General features: G+C 42.9%; 1 protein-coding gene across 2 annotated transcripts in view; it reads left to right on the forward strand.

Annotated features, from left to right (window-relative positions):
• The window catches only part of GUCA1C (guanylate cyclase activator 1C), a gene marked incomplete at its 5' end in the record, with an annotated part of 49414 nt that overhangs the window by 26233 nt on the left and 3181 nt on the right, over positions 1–20000 (forward strand). For both annotated transcript variants that reach the window (XM_081199091.1, XM_081199092.1), the window contains 2 exons: positions 16730–16879; positions 18913–19000. In XM_081199091.1, the coding sequence (XP_081055217.1) occupies positions 16730–16879; positions 18913–19000 (238 nt within the window). The remainder of the gene's footprint in view (positions 1–16729; positions 16880–18912; positions 19001–20000) is intronic.

Here is a 20000-nt window from a genome sequence, read left to right on the forward strand (position 1 = left end):
GTCCCAGTGGTGATACTCCTGCCTGCACACCCATTAGGTGGGCACAATAGGGAGCTCCACACCAGTAGAGAGATGTTGGCATCATTCTGTGGGCGGAGACTAGCAAAGACTGGTGGGCTGGGCAAAGGGACACCTCAACTCAATCCAAACTTCCTGCAGCCCAGAGCAAAGGGGCTTTGCATTGCAGCCAGAGTGTTCAGAACATTTCCTATAGGTTACATATCTCAGTAATCTTTACAACAGTTCCAATGAGAAGTGAATGAGGTGATGAATGTGCTATCTCTCCCAGAGCCATCCGAACCTCCATGAGGACTCCCGTGCAATGCAGAAACATAATTTTGCAATAATTTAAATTGTGTGGGAAGCCTCCACAAATGCAGGAAGCTCACCGCTTCAGAAGTCACCCTTCAGCCCATGGAAAGTGACAGAATTGCAATTTCAGGGCAGAACTAGCATGTTTATCACCACATCTCCCCATTACCTAGGGTTGCCATATTTCAAAAAGTAAAAACCAGGACACCCCGGCACCCACCAGCAAAATGTGGAATTTACTGTTTAGAAGAACACTGTCTATTATCTTTCCCACATCACAGACGGAGGGCTGAAGATGAGAGAATAGAAGCATGTCGAAAGTAAGCTAGGAAGTTCATGACTATATTGAGACTTGACCAGGAGACTTCCTTTTTAAAAAATCTCCAACACATTTTTGCCACCTACAACTAAGAATGCAATCATATCTCCACCTACCGTGGAGTAAGCTGCTTTGAACTCAATGGGACTTATTTCTGAGTAGACATGTACTGGATAGCACTGCAAGGTACATAATTATCGGTTGCAGTTTAATACCCTTTCCTAGAAGGAACCAGTTTCAGATTACTGCATAGATGAAAAAGAAACCGAAATACACAATAAACATTAATTTAGAAACTATTATGTAGCACTCACAGAAACCAGAAAGCCATCTTAACGGAACACTTTTGAGTAACAATGCTTTCTCTATTTATTTCAATTAACTTTCTGTTGTTTTGCTGTGATTGCTTGAAGTCACTCTGGGGCAATTTCTGCTTAAATTACCTGCTGATTCCAATTAGAGGTGTTTAGCATGCTATTAAATGCCATGTACAGCTCATAAGCTGAACTGCCTACCACAAATAACAAGAGCAATAACAATTTTCTATGCTATCTTTTCCTCAAATGGCTAACTTCACATGTACCGACATTTTGGGGCTATAAGGAAAGTTAAGTTGAAATTGATACTGGTGAAATTACAAACTTGCAGCTCCAGTATTTGCGTAGTGTTTTTACTCTTATTAACAGTTATTAGACCAAGCACACATTCAACAAAGGGTTTTCCCTGTTTATAACATTCAGAAGTAATCGTTCTGAACCATGTGCAGGATGTATTAATACATTCAACACATTGCAATTGGCGGAGGAAGAGGAGTGCTGGGGGATCGCACCACCCCTGGCAGCGCGATCCTGGTGAGGTGCCATCATGGCTGTTCCCCCCCCCCCCCCCGTGAGCTGGGCGCCATGCCCCCAGGACACGCTCCAGCCCTGCTCTCCACCCCCCAAGTGCTGGAGCATGAAGCTGCGCTATTGCACATTGCACCCATTGCTAGTTCTTCTATTTTACCCATGATGACTGGGGCTGATAGTTGTATTCCAAAACATCTGAAGGGCATCAGGTTAACAAAGGCCAGGAACGCTAAGGTTCGTTTTTCACATACAGGGCTTAACCGGTCCAACATGAAAGGTTTATTCCATTGTATTCCATTTCTGCCAGATTTCATCCATATGGTAATTGCCCTGAAACCCTCTTTTCTTTTTAGGCTATGGTTAAATTTCAGTTCCAAGGACCCCTCCAGACTAGTGGTGTTGTTTTTTTTGGTTGTTTTTTTTTTTTGTTTTTTTTTTTTGCAAGTCTAATCCGCAACATAGATACAAGCATTAATGGTGGAATTATCCAGGACCATCCACATATCATTGCATTTTCATAGTCCTGCAATGCTTCCACAGTGTCACCATATTATTACTGACTGGAGAGGCACTTTGGCAATACAGTGTGACAAAAGCAGGGTGGGGGAGAGACAACCGGAACATTTGTGGTTATAAAAAGTTACAGGATTTCAGCTGGAGGTTACAGGGCCTGCACTAATTGGAAATGAAGCAGAATGTCCTCTCTGAAACTCTGAAAAGTGGTAGAAAAATCTTTAAAATAAGATAATGTAGAAATTATCGTATTTCATCCCTTGCCATACTTCTCCTTTTGGCAAACTTCTATTCCTATCACTTTATGTCCAGGTTCAAGGAAAGCTTCACCTAGGGAATTTCCACCTCTCCTTAGTTGTACAGGTATATGATTCCTGCTGGAAAATGGATGACAACTATATTGGCTGTTTCCTTCTCCCTCTTCTTGTGTTTAACTGCATACATGCCCAGGGACAAAGAGCTACTGGTGCTCCGTTGTCTCGGTAGAGAAAGAGAAAAGAATATGAGCCACGGGGAAAATAACTATTCTTGCTTTTTGAGGCTTATGCAAAAGGAAATACAATCCCTAGGGGGTACTCCAATATACAGCTATGTTTACGTGTTGTTTTTCCTTTTTATTGATTTAAATACTGTATCTCTGCATTTATTAGAAAACTTTCTGCAGAGTCTGCACACAGAAGCCACTTGGTGTTTCTGTTTCTGATTAGTTGGTTATAGTTTAGATTTTGTAATGTTTCTTTTCTCCTTTGTTGAATTTTTGATTGGCTAGATTTGTTATGTAACTTCAGAAAATAACAAAAAGTAGTAGTAGTAGTAGTAATAATAATAATAATAATAATAATAATAATAATAATAATAATAATAATAACAATTAATAATAATAATAATGTAGTTCATGCAGTTGCGCAGCTGAGGCTGGAACTCAGAGCTAATGTCTGTGACCCTACAGCCCCCATCCTCTGAAAAAAAATGATCACCAGATGCTAGTGACAGATCAAAAAAGTCTAGCATCAGCACTTGGGCCAGCATGGGCATGCCAACTGACTCTCGTCACCACAGCATCCTCTCTTTCTATTCTTAAAAAAATTACAATCCAGGACTGCTGGCTGGTTATGTAAATGGTGACAAGAGGCTTTGAAAACAATTATGTTTTCCTTCAACAAAATAATGCTTCTTGACAAATAATGTGTTTAGTATCAGGGCAGCAGAAGCAAACACCATTTTATTTCTTTAGCCGTGATTGTGCTTGAACAGAGTTTGAAATGTGAAGCTGAACATGCTCGGAGTTTTGTTTTGTTTTTAAAAATTAGGACTGGCAAGCTGCTTTTTTGGCTTTCACCTATCAGGACTGTAGAAACCGCTGTAAATCATGAAATGGCAGAGGAGAGAAATGTTAATTGTCTACTTCACAACTGTGAATACACATGGTGATCTAAAGGGCCCTCCTCATGAGGGTCTAAAACTACCCAGCTGCACCATTGAGTTTATGTGCTTAAATCAACTTTTCCCCAACTTGGTCTCTTCAGATGTGGCTGGTCCTGCTGGCTCTGGCTGATGGGAATCGTAGTCAATCGTAGCCACATCTGAAGAGCACCAAGTTGGGGAAAAGTTGATTTAAGGGCACCAGGCTAGGAAGCATTATTTAAATAAAAGATGTGGTCTGAACCGAGTAGCAAGTGACAAGCTTCAAGGGGGAGAAGGCAAAATCTAACCTAGTGTTTTCTTTGCAAATTTGCTTTGGATCAAGAAGGGGAGACTTAGCATCAACACTGAATGAATCAAACTGCTGCCCAACTCCACCCCTTGGAGAACTTTTGTAGGAGTTGCCATGCCTCTCTGTAGGTGCAGTCCACATGTCTGCAATCAGCCCTCCATGTGTTAACACAAGTCTTCTAGATGAAAATATTTATCGCGGTTGACATCTGTATTGGATCTGAATTGATTTGAACTACTGCAATACGCTCTATGTGGGGCTACCTTTGAAGGTGACTCGGAAACTACAACTAATCGAGAATGCAGCAGCAAGACTGGTGACTGGGGGCGGTCGCCAAGAGCACATAACACTTGTCTTGAAAGACCTACACTGGCTCCCAGTATGTTTCCAAGCACAATTCAAAGTATTGGTGCTGACCTTTAAAGCCCTAAACGGCCTCAGCCCAGTATACCTGAAGGAGGGTCTCCACCCCCATCGTTCTGCCCAGACACTGAGGTCCAGCGCTGAGGGCCTTCTGGTGATTCCCTCATTGTGAGAAGCAAAGCTACAGGGAACCAGGCAGAGGGCCTTCTCAGTAGTGGTGCCCACCCTGTGGAACACCCTCCCATCAGATGTCAAAGAGATAAACAACTACCTGACATTCAGAAGACATCTGAAGGCAGCCCTGTTCAGGGAAGTTTTTAATGTGTGACATTTTAATGTATTTTTAATCTTTGTTGGAAGCTGCCCAGAGTGGCTGAGGAAACCCAGCCAGATGGGTGGGGTACAAATAATAAATTACTATTATTATTATTATGATGATGTACGTGCTGTTGGTTTTAAATGGTATATATGGGCAATCAAATCATGCAGATCGTACTCAGAAGCACAGTTTGTCTGAGATTGCAATCTTACACACCCCTACCTGGAAGTAAGTTCCACTGAAATGCATAAGACCATGATGTTAGTGACACAGGGGCTGCTCACGTTGTGCTGTCCATATATAGTGTCAATAAGGAAGAAGAGCAAGAAGAAAAATTGTTGTTGCTTTTTTCTAAAATCCACCTAAAATCTAAAATTACCAAATCTAGGGGGACCTGGAGAGGGCTCAATAAAATGTATGAGGGCCAAATATGTTGGCCACCCCTGTGCTACAGCTGTGGCTAGTGGGAGTAGTAGTCCCAAGCAGCTGGAAGGCACCAGGTAGATGAAGGCTACTGAACACAACATGCTTCGTTCACCCAGATACCACCACTGATCCTTTCCTACCTCCTCCCAGTCACATTCTGATCTGTCACATTCTGATCTGTCTTCTCCTTTGCACCCACCTTATGATACTCTTCTTCTTTTCTCCTCACTCCAACATGATGATAATAAACTGGAGAGCTGCACAGGCACAGGTCTGCAGTGGGTCTGTGAGCTTTTTATAGCAAACCACCATGCAGGCCTTCAATCTGTGCACAGGTGACTACATAGAAGAGGTTTGGGGTGGTGCCTGCTGCCGCCACCCCAATCTTCACCACTTTTCAAGGTCTTGCCTGCACTGGTGCCTTTACATACATACCCAAACCTCTAAATTCAGCGTGCTCTATTTGTAGCTTCCATTTTTGCAAGATACAGGTGATGTTTTCAAACCCTACACATCTAGGGATGGATGCTCATCTACTTGTATCTTTGGATCTTGAAACTATAGCTACATAGTCACCATATATTTAAAGACATTTCGCCCCCCCAAAAGAATCATGGAAACAGCAACAGTTGCTCTGGGAGTGGTGAGCTATAGATCCCAGGATTCTTTGGGGAGAAATAATATGCTTTAATTGTATGCTTTGTGCATAGCCTATGTCTCTATGGATCCATAGGCTATTGAAGACAGAGAGACAGATTGAAGACAGAGGACTTATACGTTCTGTGGATTTATTCTTCATTTCCACACAATTTAATGGGTGGAATAATGGTGAACCTGCTGAAAGGTGGCAAGATACACATAGTACTGAAGATGAGAACAATTGCTCATCTAGTTCTAATTCAGTCTGTCCCATCTCTTTACACCAGTGTCCTAACTAAGGCCCTGTTAAGAGGAAATGATTCCATTCATAGTCAATTTGCCTCCTAAACAGGTGACGACATATGGGCACTTGATCTTCCCTATGTCCAATTTATCATCCATCATTTACCGTCTGTGCTAACATTTCAAACTACCATTTCTCCAGCATATCTGAAGCTACCACAGACACTGCTAAAAGACATTTCACTACCTGTCCAATGCAGGTTGCTCTCTGCTAACATAGGTCAAGGAGTACCTCACCTCTGTCTGATGTATTTATTTATTTAAGGCCCTTCTTCTAAGCCACCTTTCCAAATCTAAATATCTTCCCAAAACAGAATTCAAATCATCATTAAAAAAAGCTGTGTAAAACAAAACATTGAGGTTCACAATTAAAGTAAGAGCAGTAAAACCATTTCATTTCACGCCTGCTATTGCATCATAACCCCACTTCACAACTACTGAAGGTCTACAGAAAAGCATGTTCCAGGCAAACTGAGGTTCTTGCAACCCAGCTCTGATGAGACGCCTCAGCTGGCCAGACTATGCCTTTAGTCTGGCTCTTTGTGAGCCAGGCCAGCATTTCTGGAGCTCATTTTCCAGCAGTATTAGGAAGAAAAGAAGGCTTTTCGTCCAGGTATATCTTTGTGTGTATAGTGGAAACAGAGAGACCAGTTAAATTTCACATATGTTCAATTTCCCTTTTGTTCACATCCTTTGGTATATGATATGTTTGTTGGGGGCTCTTGATAATACTCAAGTGTACTTTTAATATTCTTTTGGAAGCCGCCCAGAGTGGCTGGGGAAACCCAGCCAGATGGGCGGGGCATAAATACTAAATTATTATTATTATTATTATTATTATTATTATTATTATTATTACTACTACTACAATCTTCAGCACATTTAAATGCTATCAGAAACATTGGCATTAAATGGAACATCTGTCACAGCACATTTGTCCAGCATTGTTTGCAATTAAAAATAACAATAACAATACAGTTTTGTAATTTGGCAACAAAGCTAGATGGCCAGAGTCTTGCCATATCTAGGAATTGCAATCCTGTGGAATTTTTACATTCATTCCGATAATCTCGCTTTTCAAATAAATTTGGTAATGAAAGGTGGGATTACTTTTTCTAAGCTGTCGGAATCCAGCCCTCGGCCAGACCTGATATTAACCTCTTCCCACTATCTTGCTGATGCTTCTTAAGAAGTGTTTTAAAAGGCAGAGGGGTTGGCTTAGTGGTCTAAGCTTTTGGTTAGAAATGCCCAGACTGTCTGGAAGACTGACAGGTTTATAAGCTTCATGAAGCTGTGACTTAGCTTTTCATCCTTTCACTGTAGATAAATGATATACTCTGTGATAACGGAGATCATTTAAAAAACAGTAGCTGGGGGTTTTCTAACCAAGGTAACTGGGATGGCCAGAATTCTACTACAATACACAGTCTATTTAATGATTTTTTATTCTAGGGCTGCACTTAATATACGCTGGTTCCAATGTTAGCACATTTTGAGACTTGTTTTAACTGATATTAATCTATATTTTTATATCATTCTCATCCACCCTGGGATCTTATGGTGGAGCGTGGGCAATAATAATAATAAATTTTTAATTATTACTATTATATGTAGCTGATCAGAGTAGTAAACTGGCTGAACATTTGCACTGTTTCGCTGCTCTTTCACACCTTTTTTGTTCCCTGGATGCTGCCTATTTGCAGTGCTCGTTTGAACATTCTCCTTTCCTCCCAGAACCCTCAGCATCATTTGCCCACCCTGCAATTTAATCTTGACTGTGGATTTGGTTTTATGAGCACCTGTAACTTCAACACATGTGGTGTCATGACATCAATAACAGCATGTGAGATCACAAGAGCCAAGACCAGAGTCCTGATGAGTCAGAGGACCATGAAACCAAAGGAAGAAAGAGGAAATGGTACCAAGAAAAACAGGATTTGAGGGCAGTGCTAAGCCATCACTTGCCCATGTGGGCATATGGGATGAAATAAGTGCTGTATCTAAAACAGGCATGAAGACTCTTTGGCCCTCCAGATGTTGCTGACCTGTCATGGACTGGCCAGATGCAGAGGAGTGGTGGGAGGCACCAGCTGGGGAACCCCCAAAGGAACCTCCAGGGGAAGAAGGCTCAGAGCCAAGGGATTGGTGGGAAGACGATGAGTGGTCAGAGGGCGAAGACTGGGAGGAGGATGTATCGGCAGCAAAAGAGACAACAAGGCTTAGTGAGCAGGAATAAGCTGGGGCAGAGAGCAATCCTGATTTGGAGGCTGGAGAGGAAGTGGGGCAGGAGACAGAGTTGAGACAAGTTGCTGAAGAATCCAAGGAGTCTCCCCTTCCTGGTGCGATCAGCTCCCCTCCCCTCCTGGTCTACCAGAACCTGAAGAGGTATGAAGAGAGCAGAGCAAAGAGAGACAAGACAAAGGAGCCTCAGGTTGCTGGGGGAGGACCCGGGAGGAGGAATCTTAGAGAGTGGTGGGAAGGCAGAGACCTTCAGTCCTCACAACTGCCTCACTGGGGCAAGACCTACTGGGAACAGTTGCTGCACTAGGCCTGCACTGTTTTGGGTTCTTAGAATAAAGAGTTAACTTCACCAACACCGAGTGTTTTGTTGCTGACCTGCTCCGGACTGCAGCTCCGGACAACTACAACTTCCATCATCCCTAGTCATTGGGCCAAGCTTTATGGGAGTTGTAGTTCAGCAGTTGGAGAGTCAAAGGTTCCCCACACCCAGTCTCATCTCAAGATTCTTAAGCTCTGACCAAGCAATTCCCCCTTTACAAGTGGGTACAGACTTTTGTCTTATAAAACCTGAAGGCAAGAGATCCTGTTCTGGTCCTTCCTGCCCCATTCCCCCCCCCCGCCCCCCGCAGTGCTAAGAGCAGATGTGAATGGGTTGTTTACATTAGGACCATGGGCATAGCTGTCAACCTTTCCCTTTTCTTGCAAGGAATCCTATTCGGAATAAGGGAATTTCCCTTAAAAAAGGGGAAATGTTGACAGCTATGACCATGGGAAGAACCCCTTTCCCCACAAAAATCACACCCCAGTCTTCTAAGCAGTCTCACTGGGATCGCCTGTGCTATGTATCAGTTTCGGTTAGGCTATCAGAAGGGAAAGAACTGCAGTTTGAACAGGGGATTATCAACGCTACTCTAAATATAAAAGGATAACGGCCTTGTTAAGCTTCCAGTGCTTGTTATCTAACCCTTGCATAATGTTCTAATCTCACATGTCCCATTTTGTTTTTTTATGGGCACAACTGTCTCTGTAGGCTGTGAACAAGGACAGTGGGCTTTGAAGGACTGTGGCTGTAAGTAGTGGAGTTGTTCCTCCCCAATTTTATAGCCATTTTACAGGGGTTTCGTTCTACAAAAATCCCACTGACGGTCACAGAATGTGCACCCGAATGTGGCAGGAAAATCAGTAGCTCATTCTAGGATTGTCCTTTAGTCACACATTCTACAATATATTGCATCCAGTTGCAAGATTGTACATATTCCATGATGCTGCAGTCCTACTGGCGCAAGGTGCAAATATCTCGCCATCCTGGGAAGCTAGAAAAGGAAAGTTGATACCTTCTTCCTCTTGCATGAAGAATTCTCCAACATAGACGCCTCCTCTCTGCATATCTCCAAGCCCCCTGTATATGGATTGGATCATCCCACGAGTTTTTAGCCCTCAAGGGTGTAACAATAAGCTTGGAAGTCTATGGGCAATACTTGATGGAAGATCAGGATTCCATTCGGATGGCATGAAAGCCTTCTGAGCATATGGACATGTTGTTGCCACCTAGTGGTCAAAAGGCAGAATTTGGAGTTTCTGTCAGAATTCTGTAGTGACAGATTTGTTTGACTTTGTACTGTGCGCTTATCCACACTTCTCTCCTGCTGCTTCCCCCTACCTCCTGGGGAAAACCATTGCCATTTCCCCCTGATGTATGGAGTGGGTTTTCCCTTGGAAAGGAGCAGGACAAGGGGAAAACTGCTTGACCCCGTGCTTTTTAGGCATGCCACAAGCAGAAGTGTGGACAAGCCCTGTGCCCAAAAATTATCATGTCTTTCTCACTCCTCGCCATTCTCCATCAGGCTAGGGCTGATGGGAGCTGTAGTCTAAAAACATCTGGAAGGCGCCATTTTGGGGGAGGCTAGAACAGCGTCTTGCCTGAGGGTTCCTGGAATGGAAGCCCCAGAAGAGGCCTATAAGCACAGAAGGGATTGTTATCTTCATGAAACCACAGCTGTAGAAATTCTCTGAACAAAGAACATTGAATCAGATTATAAAGATCTGGCACTCAGGAATGTGCTTCAGGCGCTGCACAGTTATCTGCACACATTCTGCTCTTCCTCTTTTCTGTGTTTGCAATAACCATAGTTTGCCTCAAGCTCCCAACCATACTTTCAAATCATGCTCCGAGATTGAGAAAAATTTTATAAGACTGAGCTGCTTGTTTGTTTGTTTGTTACATGAATAAGGTCCTCTTGGATAGGCATACATTGTACAGTGGCACCTCGGGTTACATACGCTTCAAGTTACATGCGCTTCAGGTTACATACGCTTCAGGTTACAGACTCCGCTAACCCAGAAATAGTGCTTCAGGTTAAGAATTTTGCTTCAGGATAAGAACAGAAATCGGGCTCCGGCGGTGCAGCAGCAGCAGGATGCCCCATTAGCTAAAGTGGTGCTTCAGGTTAAGAACAGTTTCAGGTTAAGAACGGGCCTCTGGAATGAATTAAGTACTTAACCCGAGGTACCACTGTACTAGGAATTATTGTACTTCAAATGACTCCATTTTCTTTTCCTAATGTTTCTGTGATTGTCTGCATCTTTTTTTTTTCATTTTGGCACATCTGGGTGTTTATATAGGATGCTTTGATGCCATTGTACCATACGCCATTGGATGTCATGCTACTATACAAGTCTAATATACCGTATTTTTCGCTCTATAACACGCACCTGACCATAACACGCACATCGTTTTTAGAGGAGGAAAACAAGGGAAAAAATATTCTGAATCAAACAGTGGACGTATCATTTTTGTGCTTCATGCTGTGGCCACAGACATGTGATCTGATGGTGAATTTGGGGTGACCCAATGCAAAGTTCCTGAGGATCCCTGTGGATCCATGCTTTGTAACCACGTTTTTGCACCATTGCAGCCCCAGGCAACAGTGGGTGCGTGATTTTTTTTTTGGGGGGGGGGCAGGCTGTAGCCATGGACATGCTATGTGCTCTGATGGTGAATTTTGGCTGACCCAATGCAAAGATCCTGAGGATCCATGTGGATCCATGCTTTGTAACCACGTTTTTGCACCATTGCAGCCCCAGGCAACAATGGGTGTGTGATTTTGGGGGGGCAGGCTGTAGCCATGGACGTGCTGTGTGCTCTGATGGTGAATTTGGGGTGACCCAATGCAAAGATCCTGAGGATCCATGTGGATCCATGCTTTGTAACCACATTTTAAGTGGGGAGGGAAGGAAAAACACAGAAGGCTAAGAATGCAGGAGAGGGCTATAACGTGAGGAAAGGAAGGCAAAAGTTTTCCCCCACCCACCCACCCAAGCCAGCCACTGTTTAAGGATTTCATCCTTTTAAATGGAAGAAAGCATATTTGAATGCTGTGTGTCCCCAAAAACAAAAAGCAGGAAGTCAAATCAGAATTTTAAGCCGAACCTGTAATCTCTCTTCCCTTCACATACATTGTTCCCTCCGGAGCAGGGACAGGATAGAGCGACGCTCTGCTTTCCTCTCTACTTGCCTGGAGGGGAGGGGCTTTCCCTGCTCTTTGTTCGGACGCTCTGCTTTCCTCTCTTCTTGCCTGGAGGGGAGGGGCTTTCCCTGCTCTTTGTTCCGTTTGAGCAAACACAGCAACGAAACAGAGCAGGGTGGGCAGTAAGACCCTGAGGCAGAATGCAGGAAAGCAGCAACTTCCTGTCTCACGGAGCTCCCTTCTCCCTGAAGCGCGGTTTGATTTTTGCTTTATTTTTCGGCTCCAGGGACCACACATTCGCTCCATAACACGCACAGACATTTCCCCTTCCTTTTTAGGAGAAAAAATCTGCGTGTTATAGAGCGAAAAATACGGTAGTTTGATAGTCTGTTTTCAAGGGTTGAGGTTTTTTCTTTTTTTGGTCACTTAGTGCATATGTATCTTCAACTTCGAAGGGTGTTCTGATGCATGCTTTCTGGCCCAGTGAGATCACCCTCCTCTCCTTAAATGTAATTATATAAAAGATAGATTTATATAGTGCACTTTTATAAATGCTGAAAAATCACCAGTAATGTCCTTCATGAATTTGGCTGAACCTCCTATTTAGCCAGGTATGTTAATAGCCTTGTAAGCACCAAATACATTTTCTTTACAGATTACTGCACTGAAAATATGTAGTTATAATTTGAATATGCAGTTGTGAGATTCTGGAGAACTAATTTGTTTCAATGCCTTTGTCCAGAACCAGGTTTATCAGACTAATGAAAGAGGGCCAGGAAGGTTTGGAAGGCTGTATAAAATGGGTGACATCCAGCATAGCATAGGCAAGGATCCACTTGTGCAGTGCAGTTTTGGCTTCATCTCCCCCCCCCAGCCCTCTCACACCCACAGAATTGCTAATGATGGTTGGGGGGCCTCAAATTTTGAGGTTGAGGGGTTGCTGCAGAGAGGAGAGCAGAAATTCCTTTGCACAAGTAGGTGGACAGCATTGGGAGTCACCCTATGTATCAATAAACTTGGTTGACATGCTACAGATTAACGATCCTAGCAGAAAACTGCGAGTAATTATTCTCCAGGAAAGGCGCAAGAAATTGTTCAGCACCGTTTCCCATGTTTACCTATATCTATAGGGACAGACTTAATAGAACCTCAAAGATGTAGATAAACCCTCAGACAGACCTTTTCATTATAGTTAATTGAGCGGAACTATAGCAGAACCCAAATTATTCATTTTTGTTTGTTTGTTTTTTTACACCAAGAGGTGGCTTCCTTTTTTTACATATCAAGAAGTGCTATTTGTTTTTGTCCATACTTTGAATTGTCCAATCCTGCACTAGTGCTCAGTGACAAGTGAATTCCTTCCCCATCTAACCCCTGCCCTTTCCTGTTTTGGAATTTATTCATTTTCAGCAAATTTTTTGTTTGTTTTTGTCATGATGCTGGGTAATGATGTAGTTGTTGCAAGCGCTGGGGTGCAACTCAGCTTGTATTGAAGACTGGTGGGCCTGAATACGAAGAAGGCATATAGAGAAATGAACCTCCAGGCATCCTAGACTGTCCCTTTAACCTCTGCTAACCTTCCCCAGGGATGGGCTTTGGTAACACGGCAGGCTGAACGAGAGTAAAATTTGGTGTCCCTCCCTAAAATTTCTTATTTTCACAATAATTCATTTTAGTACAGTTGCTTTTTATGGATTTCAGTAGATACACATATAAAAATAGGTTTTATAATAATAATAATGTTGTGCTCCCTCAGCTTGTCACCCTGTGGGGGTGGGGGGGGGAACTGCCTGCACGGCCCTAAATCTGCTGCTGCCTTCTCTCAGGTGTTGGACTGATACTCTCAGGGTGGGCATCCACACTTCTTTTTTTCCTGTGGTTTCTAGGCACAGGTTAATGATTTCTAGGCATAGGTCCAAGTGGGGTTTTGTTTTCTGTCCTGATCCTTTCCTGGGAAAACCCAGTTTACCGCTGAACTGGAACAAACATCAATCAGGTTCTGAGTCTAAAGGGCTGTGACACAGAAAATTAAGCTAGCTTGTTTTCTCCTGCTCCAGGGGATAGGACCCAAACCGATGGGTTCAAATTAAAAGGAAGGATATTCTGACTAAACATCAGGAAGTGGAATGTTAGACAGTGGAATTGATTCCTTTGGAAGGTAGTGAACTCTCCCCTTTCTAAGCAGAAGTTGAATGGCGATGAGGCATGGATGCTTTAGGTGAAATTCCTGTATTGCAGAGGGTTGGACTAGATCCTCACGGTCTCTTCCAACTCTACAATTCTATGATTTTATGTGGCACAAATGGGATGAAGGGTTTGCTGATCTCATTTCCTATTCCACCCTTCTTCATCACCCCCTTGGGTTGAGGAAATATCTTTGTGTGTGTCTCCTGCCGAGAACAACAGGCATCCCCTTTAGATAGAACTAGGATCCTCTTTATCACACTTTTGTTTCCTTTAATAAATTCAGCTTTCTTATTTTCCAAACGGAGAGTCTAAGTGAGATTGCATCTATAAATAAAGTGTGCTCCTCCAGCAGAGATTCAGTGTTCAGTTCAGGCTTCTGCTGATGCATCCAAATTCCATCAGTAACAGCATCCTGTTTTGTTGTGTAACATCTTACTAGTTTGGGCGCCTGTTTTATGTCTCATTCTAGTGAAATTAGACATTTGTTCTGTCAACCCATAAAGTCGGCAGCGGGACACAGGTCTCATCCCTATGACTTTCCAGAGCTCCCCCAACACACGTGTTTTATTTTGGAAAGGGGTGTTAAGTGTGAAAATTATACAAAAAAGCAGGCCCTCTGTGCTATGAGGAACCTTGGTCAAATGAAGTTCCCAAAAGTGTAGAAACCAGAGACTGGGAGGCAAAGTTGGTTGGTGCATGAAAGTTGCAGTAAGCTGGTGGATGTGGAAATGAGAGAAACCTAAAGCAAAACTATATGGTATCTGTGCTGAATAGAAACATTATTCTTCCTAGTCATCTGAATCATTTAGTACATTCAGCATAGCTTTTGAGCACAAAATCAGCTGCCATCAAACATTTTGAAAAGAAATGAATCTGTCTTTAATAAGGATGAATTCCATAGAATCATAGAGTTGATAGAGACCCCAAGGGTCTAAGCCCCTGCAATGAGGGAACCTCAGCTAGATCAAAAAACATGCCATGCCATCTAGACTGTGTCACCTATAATGGACCCTGTCCACTGTGTGGAAGGAAACAGCAATGCATTGGAACTGTGGTGATCAACAGGGCTGAATCAAGCGCCCCAGGTGGATGTACTGTCTAAGACAGGTCTGCAGGTGGTCATAACATAAAGGCAAGTGTAAAGTCCACAGCAAAGAACACTGTCACTGACACCAGAGGGCGGGAATAATCCATAGGAAACTACAGTGTTGCTTTACTTATTGCTTATCTGTTTTCAATGCTTATCACTTCTTTCCAATCATACACTGCAACAACGACACATGAGAGATCTGTAACTGTTTCTTGTTGTTGTTTTATTGTACAGCAATTCACAAAATAAAAAAGAAGGCAGTGGCTCAGTGAATGGAAAAGGGAGCAGTGTATTTTAAACTGATATACTGGAGCAGTGATTTAACCCAGAATTTCAAGAGTTTATATAGATCAGAAATAGGAAACCTGCCCCGCCTCTGTCCCCCAAATGTTGTTGGAACTTTGTCAGACCAATGGTAAGGGATGGTGGCTGAAAATGGTATCCCTGTGTCTGGCTCCACCCATTAGTAAAATCTCGTTCAGCATATCACAGGGTGGAAGTTGTAGTTCAACAACATCTGGAGACATAATCTGATCTAGATGGTATAGCCTGCTGGCCCCAACTGCCTTTTATTCTTTGTGGAACATGCTGCTCAAAGACATGAGTGAGATACCCAGCCCACACAAAACAGATGTTTTGGCATTTACTCACTTTCAGCCATCTTAAAAATGCTGTTTCTTTTTGCATGATGATGTAACTGTTTCAAGCCTTGGGATGCGACTCTGCTGGTACTGAAGAAGGGTAGGGCGAGGAGATTCTCTGTCTGAAACTCTGGAGAGCTGCTAGGCAATCCTGAGCTAGATGTACCAATGGTCTGATTTGGTATAAGGCACCTTCCTGTGTTCCATTCATATTGCCCACTGTGCATTCAAAGAGAGAGAGAGAGTGTGTGTGTGTGTGTGATAAAGCTATGTGGGGTAATCTTGCCCTCACTGCCAATGCATTCAACAACCATGCCCCCTTGCCATCTGTGTGTCTGGATTCTCTGGAAAGCATGACATACACACATTGAACCATTATCCCCTCTCCATGTAGGAGATCTCTACGTGCACCAAACATAAAAGCATGTAGTTCCCTTTCTCATGGGCACCAAACACATGGATGGGGGCAAGGCTTGACATGAGGCCTTGTGATACACAGCCACACCCATTAAGATATGTGTACTCCCAACCTCTGCATAACAAGGTGAGGAAACACTGGCTGGTGACATCAGGACACAGGCTAAGGGACTTGACACAGGGCTGCCATTTTTGCAATAGACAGCTTTACCCCATGCAGTGGCATTTCTGCGGTTCATCGTTTTTTCTTTTTCAGACTCTATGGACACTCTGAGGCAGTAGTACACAGAAATCATCCTTTATCAAATAAAAAAAAATCAATGCAAATAAATTGCCATCGTATAACTTTATTATTATTATTATTTTAAAGTCACAAAATATTGCAGGCATGGGGAAATGCAGGAAATAGCATGGTTCATCAACAATGCCATCAGCAACTACATTTGACATGACAATGGCAATAGTGACAACTGTTTTTTCCTCAAAAATAAATGTTATTTCTTGGGGACAAAATACTGCATTGTGATTGTTTAGAAAATGATGTATCCCTGCAGTAGAACTGCCAGCTATCCGACTCCCAACAACAAATGAGTAACCATAGTGGATTTCTTGTGTGAAAAACCAATTGCCTATGAAGTCTCCAAGAACAAAAGGTTGATCGTTTATACAAGAAATAATCACTGAAGAGGAAAAGAGTATCTTAATGTCACCACTTAGGACATGCCCTTATGTGTTAAAGCTTTTCTGTATTGCTTTTGTATGAACTGATATATTCACGTTTTTTGAATGCCCTGGGGTAAGATTTCAGTGTAAGATGCTTTCAGTTAAGCTTGTATTCTCTTTGTAGCAGACCGGCCCCTTATTAATATTATTGCCAGAATAAATTAAGGGCTATACATGCTACAAACTTATCTTTCTTTCCTTCTTTAGGATGGGTTTATCGACTTCTTGGAATTTATAGCTGCAATAAATCTGGTTATACGAGGAAAAATTGACCAAAAATTGAAATGGTATTTTAAACTCTATGACGCTGATGGGAATGGAACTATTGACAAAAGAGAACTCTTAAGCATATTCACGGTAAGGGAATGGTATATGTTAGCATATATTTGCCATGAAGCGTTTTATGGGAAATCAATTATTTAAACCTATTGATGTTTTGGCTGTAGTTCACTGCCTGTTTCAGTCATTATCTGGCTAGACGGTCACTCGCGGCTTCTCTTTTGTTCCAGAAATCAATGGGAAAGGGGAACATGGGCCTGCAATGAGATCTCCCTGTCCCCAATGTGGTGAAAGAGAGAGAATTACACGAGGCTGATGCCAACACCAGGCATCCTTGGGTAGCTGTCAGGGCCCACTGCTGAGACCCACACTAGGCGCCTCTGAACAAAGGTTCTGAACTGGCACTCTCAGCAGCTTCATGTGGTTGGATTTAGTTTCCCACAATGCCTCTTCCCTAGCATGGCTCTGATTCAGCCTTCCCCAACCTGGAGCCTACAACTCCCATCAGCCCCAGCCAGAACTGGGGCATTGTGAAAATGTCCTAAGAAAGAACATTAAGTTGAAAAAAGAGCTCCCTTCCACTTTTGAAATATACTCAGAGTAGACAGTGGATTTCATGCTCTTTATTCAGCTCATAGTGGTGAGGAGGAATGGAAGTTCCCCCACAATATCTGCTTTATATACATTATTTACACAATGGGCTGCAAGTGATTGGCTAATTCCGGGATTCTCCTGTAAGCCAATCAGGTTGTGGATTCACTTCCATGTGGAGCTGGATTGGGTGGCTCCTGCGGTCCAATCATACTGCTGCATTGTTCTAGGACCAATCAGACTGCTGCATTCTGAATCCTATTGTTCTAGGACCAATCAGACTGCTGCATTTTGGATCCTTTTCAACTCAGTACATAACAACTTTTCCCTTCCATAAATTCTGACAAGTAGATCAAGATTAGAGCGTAAAATGAGCCGCTGGATCAAGCCAATGACTCATCTTGTTTAGCATCCTGTTCTCACAGTGGCTGGCCACATATCTGTGGGAAGTCTACGAGCTGGACAAGAGCAGCAGTGTTTGAAACTCCCATTGTTCTAGGGGCATTTTGCAACAGGGAATTTCCTTAGTGCGAGCAGTTTCTGAGCTCTGGGCGCAGTACTGTGCCTAAGATTTCAGAATAAAACTGCTGAGGGGAAGGAAAGGAGGGCCTTTTTTCTGCCTCCCCACTTCCAGCTACTCTCTGAAGACTGGAAAAGAGACCCTCTTAGGAATATTAGGGGGTGGGCAGGGCAAGGACTAGACCATGTGAAAAATGAACACTTTAGCTGGAGTTCACTCATGTCCAACTTCGTATTCTTGTTATAAAAAAGCGTGCCTAGGCATTCCGGTATTGCCCCCATAACCTAGGTTTAAGGTGCCATTTAGCTACTAGCTTTCATATCTCGGTTTCTAACACTGATGAGCACAACAGTAGCGAAGATAGATAATCGTCAGTATGGCTAGTAGTGTAAAGCCTGTTTTCCTGTGCAATGTGAAAAATACCTATACATTTTTATGATGCTAAGAATGATTAAGTTTGTGGGTGGGTGGGTGTACATATGCAGTGCTTTTTTCTGGGGGGACGCAGGGGGACGCATACCCCTAAACATTTTGTGAATCAAAGTCAGGCCTCATTGAGGGGCAATATTTCAATATGTGTAGGAAAATGAGAGTACCCCTAAACATTTTTTATTAGAAAAAAGCACTGTACGTATGTATGTATATGATGAGAAAAGTTGCTTAAGCTTCCACACCATGTACATGCATATACAATAATCTTTACTTTAAATGGCATGGAATATTCTAAAAAACAGATTCCCCAGGGCAGGATAAAAATGTAGCTGGGTTTAAGAATAATCACGTGTCCCGAAAGGATCTTCAATGATATGCTAATTGGATCTATAATCCTTTAGGTTCTGTTATATTAATTTAATTTACAATCCTCATTACTGAAGATTTCCTGGAGATTACGCCTGCTCCTGCCACCCACCCCTGTCTCAGATGCTGAGCGAACCAGCAGCCATAAATTAAATTCGCATTATGACCTGCTGACATGTTTGCACTTTTTCCATCCCTTCAGGCCATTCAAGCTATCAATGGCAACCAAGAATTGACTCCAGAAGAATTCACAAACATGGTATTCCAGAAGATAGACGTTAACAACGACGGTAAGATTATAAAAGTTTTCAAGTGTGGGTCCAGTTTGACAGTTGGTTGGGCAGCCAACCTGTCAATCACTTGGCATCATGACGACAGCAGCTGACCACTTCAAAGGGACTTGCTCTCAGCAGGTGTGGTATGGATTCATACCATGGCTTCAAACTTACATTTTTCCTTTCCTGGTCAGCAGGGAAAAACATGTGCATTTGCAAGCAGCATCTGAATGCAAGCTGCACCTGCAATGAGACTCCAACAGGACTTGCTCACAGGGCCAATCAGACTGCAGGTGTTGAGAATCAGCCCCATCACATCAGTTCTCGATATGGGATTTCCTAGTGCTGCCCATGTCAGCAATGCCTTTACCTGCCCCACATTTGTCAGGCATGATTTGGGGGAAATAGTGTTGCAGGTCTATTCTAGACTTTCTACACATTTCTAACCCATCTTTCCTCCAAGGAACATGGCCTGGAATACATGGGAAACTCCATTTTAGCTTCACTTTAGAGGTACTTTAGAAAGGCCATCTGGGGAACTTTATAGCTAAGGCCCCAACTAGTGGAGACATACGATTACATGGGTCTTTCTTTTGCCTTTCAATTATTTTTTTCAACCAAAGCATTCTGAGGAAGGCAGGGATTTAGATGCAGGAGGCAGGCTGCTTCCTCTTTTCCTCTCTGCTTATTTTTCTGTTCCAGATTTCCAAATACCTGCCATGTTTTTCTCCACACCATACATTTAAAGCAGATGGCTTCTTCCAAATAAGCCTGGGAACTGTAGTTCACCCTTTCCAGAGCTGCAATCCGCAATACCCACGACTCTTTGGGGAAAGCCATGTGCTTAAAGCACATATAAGGTGTGTGTAGATGTTTCATGTCTGCGTTGGATCTAAGCCAAGTCTGACGCTGGCCTGCACTTTGCCTGCTACATCACACTAGTTCTTTCCATTCCACCTTATCTCTGCATGCGCAGCGCAGGATTCAGAAATGCATTAAATACTCTACCAAATCA

This window comes from Podarcis bocagei (assembly GCF_964188305.1).
Source record: "Podarcis bocagei genome assembly, chromosome: 6".
NCBI lineage: Eukaryota > Metazoa > Chordata > Lepidosauria > Squamata > Lacertidae > Podarcis > Podarcis bocagei.